Genomic DNA, 4,078 nt, shown 5'->3' on the forward strand with positions numbered 1-4,078 from the left:
GGCCCGGGCGCAGCGGGCCCGGGCTGGCGGATGGTCGCTTATCGTGTTCCTCCTTTCTGTTCCCGAAGAACGCCTTAAAGAACGGGGAGTGTTCGGAACCTTCGGACAAACAGGAGCAGCGCCAGGGGATGAAGAGAAGGAACAATAAAAAGAACAAAAGCAGAGGGAGGACCAACGTGGTGCCTTCGAAACAGGTCACCTCGTCTGTAAATGCGAGCAACGCTTCTGCTGTTGTGCTTTCCTGTGGTACTCACAAGTAGCCTTCCGTGGAACCTTGAGCGTAATGTTTCGGGGAAGGGGTGATAACGTTCAAAACCTTATTTATGGGTTGCACTGATTAATGTCACTAATACAAAGGGCAACCCCCCTGGGTGGGAGTCATCGTCCTGGTGGCTGGGACAGAGAGCAGTTTGGGAAAAGGCATCTTGCTGGTCACTGGGGTAGGTATTTACTTGCTTCTTTTTCTTCTGTTGCAGTGGAAAGTTGGTGACAGCTGCAATGCTGTTTGGTCTGAGGATGGTAACGTGTACCTCGCAACTATTACCTCCATCAATCACAAGAGAGGCACGTGTGTTGTTACTTACACCGGATATGGAAACCAGGAGGAGCAGAACCTGACTGATCTACTTCCTCCAGCCAGCAATGAAACAGTAAATGGGATGGGGAGTTCTGGGGAGGTGAGGGACGCTTCTTTTGCTCTTCCAAAAAGAAAAGAGAAAGTGGGAGAATCAACTTTCGAAGTATTTCTGGTACCACTGCGGTGTTCGGAGTGAGAATCGATACCCGATTCCATTGTGAACGGACACAAGCTGATGGAGGGAATGAAAACATCCCCTTCCCTCTTGAACTCAGCATGGAAGAAAGGGAGGGGACAACAAGAAATTCAGGAGTGAAAGATAAGAGATAAAATGGTGAGCAGATAAGACTCTGAGGTTATGAGATCTTTCCTGAGTAGGACTGGGAGGGCTACAGAGAGTGAAGCATGGAATGGGGCTTCCCAAGCTTTTTTGCACTAAAATTGCTTGCTGTACTGCAAGCAATCCTTTTTAGTGCATCTCATAAGAGTGTATTTGTCTTCTAGAATGAGAATGAGACTCCATATTCAACAGATGAAAGTGAAAAATCTTCTCAGTCACCTGGAAACAAAAACAGCTTCATGAAAGGAAGATTCTTCCCTCAAAACCTTCATTTTCCTGTACCACCAGGAGTCCCAGGCCTGGGAAGGGTAACCTCAGCCTTAATAATTCATATACCACTGTTAAGCCTGGTATTATTACTATAGATTCTGAGACAACAGGATGAGATTCATTATTGTCTAGAAACCAAATAACAGCATTTTGAGAATGGATATACAGATACATGTTGGTGCTGTCAGTGTGTCACTTCACAGTAATGTAGCTGCTTTTGCAGTGCTGCTGTCCAGTGAGAAAAGCCTTCTCCCTATCTAACACCTGCTTTACTAGTGCCTCGTAACTTTAAAGTGTTGTAAAGGGATGTTATTCCCTGGGCTGTGATAGTGCTGTTAATAATAGCACTGTTGATGTTTTAAGATTGCATTTTTTCTAGCCAGTTGGTGTGTCTCAGCACACAGGACATTGAAGGCAGCAAAAGTCATGTCTGGGTGTCATAGGTGCTCTCAGCTTCAGCTTATGTACTTAATTATGAGGGCTGTGGTATTGTTACACTTTTCAGTTTTCCTGTTGTGTAGGAGTCTGAATGACAGTGCACTCAAACACAGCATTATGTTTTCTAAATGTTACTGTTTGTGCAAGATTTTTTATTTTGTAAGGTTTTTTTCTGTCTTTTTTCTTTCACATCAATAGATTTGTAACTAAGCTCATTTTAAAGTTGTTCACAAGCATGATGGAATTTAGCCAGCATGTGCCCCCAGCCACACAGGAGCACAGAAATTTCCTGTTTGCCTGCAGGCAAACATCTTTGCATTTGAGAATGCGACCACTGACTTCTGTTTAGAAAACTTTCTTAAACGCTTGTGTTGACCAGGACTATGTTTCAGCAGCGTTAACTGCAGTGACACGTGTAATGTTAAGTTTTACTTTTCCAGTCATGGAGTCCTCCACAGAAGTAGCTACTCTGTAGTCACTGTAGTTTCATTAAATTGCTGGGATGGGGTTGGATGTGTCTTTAGTTTAAGGTAGGTGAACTGCTTCAAAGAATTCTCTTAAATAAAATTGTAATGCCTGAAATCTCTTTTCAATCTGCAATATTTAATTCTTTCACTATAGTCTGGATCAAAATTCAGGGCATCTCCATCGTTTTTATCTTGCTGGCCCCCACCCTTCCCACCAGGACCTCCGGTAAGTCTCAGGAGAATGAGGAAGAAAGTGCCAGAGAATAAAAATGATTGTGTGCAGTCATCTTACAGGAATCCTGTTTCTCCCAGGCTTTGAATTTACTTTTTTTTTTTTGTTTGCTTGATTCTTTGAGAAAAGATGATCTTATTTGACTCCTTTTCAGAGAATGCATTGAGTATGTGCACGTGTGTTTCAGTTTTATGTTTCTATCTTTGATCTAGAATTGGTTGCTCTTTAACCTGGGATATGCCCTACTGAAACACAGTCGTTTCCTTTTTGATTTCTTAGTTGATTCCTCCTCCACCGCCTATGAGGCTGGACTCTCATGACGATGATGAAGCATTGGGGAGCATGTTGATAGCCTGGTATATGAGTGGTTATCACACGGGGTATTACCTGGTATGTGCTACTTTTGTCTTGGGGTGTCCCTGTAATTTTGCTTTTGTGTTGCTGCCACTGTTTTCAGCAAGAAGTTAGACTGCTTTTTAGATCTCTTATTCTAACATATAATAGCTGTATTTAAGGGTATTTTATATTGTATAAGTATACTCGTGCTTGAGTATGAGTCGCATGAGCCAGCATATATACGTAAGTGATGTATTAGTTCTTTGTTTCATTGGAGTGGTCCCATTAGGTACTTTCATAGGCATTCTGAAACAACCAGTTCTGTCTTTGTAGACAGATGGAGTAAATCTGAATATATTTATTATTCAGTGGTCTTCTATGTATTTGTCAGTGGTAACGTCACATTTAAGATCAGATTTGACATCCAACCCAAACTATTCTATGATTCTATCCTATGAATTTTGCAGAGTATTCATCAGTAATTGTTTCAGGTGGCTGTGAAGGTGCAGCTGGAGCTGTCAGTGTAGTTATGGAAAATCTGTGGCATAGAGTACAGATTTCTATTTCATTTGTACACTTAAGAAGAAAATACAGGAGGAATTAAACGCTTCGCATTGGGGAAGTTGGAAAGGGGAGATCTGGTGCTGCAGGGTATCTTCGAAAGACTGGAACTTGCTTTTTCAGATTATATGTAGTTGTGGATTGAAATTACACTGCAGAGCCACTAATTATAAAGAAGACATGGAGTTTGGCTTTTGTCCTTTGGTAAAACCACCCATTCTGATTTCCCCAAAGAGTACAAAGCTATTCTTGATTTGTAAAGGGCTAAAAGAATATTGTCAAAAAATGCATTGTTCTGTGACTAAAGCTTTTATTTCCATGTTAGTAAAACCAGGATTTTGCTAAATTGTATCCTGTAGGGTTTAAAACAAAGTCGAATGGAAGCAGCACTGGAGCGACAAGCACATGCGAAGTAACTGAATATCCATCACTGTTTTGAAGAGTTGTAAGTATCGTCCTCTTGTGCTAAAAGAAGATACAGTGTGGCTTGACCAATCTGTTCGAAACTACAGTTCGTTTTACAAGCTCTCAACAAGTCCCGAATTCTGTGAAAAAACTGTGAGCCTTGGGACTTCCATCCACTCTCACATCTCTACAAAGACCACTTCAGCCAGTATTAATCCCTTCTTCGCTTAGCAGCCGTGGAATGGCAGCCGTCTTGGCTTGAACAGAGGAAAGTATTTTATTTCTCTGATGAGAGGTTTAACTACAGCGTGTCTCTACATCAGGATTAGCAGCGCGGCTTACTCGAATTACTAAGGGTTAATCTTACTTGTTTATGGGCTACTTTGAAAATAAAAGGTAAAGTGAAATGCTATCTTCTCATCTATGTGCACATCTTCAGAAGCAACTCCTTC

At 41.6% G+C, this 4,078-nt stretch overlaps 1 protein-coding gene across 1 annotated transcript; it reads left to right on the forward strand.

Moving 5' to 3' along the window:
- Positions 1-68: 68 nt before the first annotated feature.
- On the forward strand, positions 69-3,637 carry LOC104400537 (survival of motor neuron protein-like; the record flags this gene model as incomplete). The annotated part of the gene is made up of 6 exons (XM_010021776.1): positions 69-194; positions 477-677; positions 1,082-1,225; positions 2,247-2,318; positions 2,604-2,714; positions 3,581-3,637. Coding segments are annotated over 6 exons (711 nt in total), but the record flags the coding sequence as incomplete, so codon positions are not given.
- Between the last annotated feature and the right edge of the window lie 441 nt (positions 3,638-4,078).

This window comes from Nestor notabilis, unplaced genomic scaffold (assembly GCF_000696875.1).
Source record: "Nestor notabilis isolate BGI_N333 unplaced genomic scaffold, ASM69687v1 scaffold6879, whole genome shotgun sequence".
Taxonomy (NCBI): domain Eukaryota; kingdom Metazoa; phylum Chordata; class Aves; order Psittaciformes; family Psittacidae; genus Nestor; species Nestor notabilis.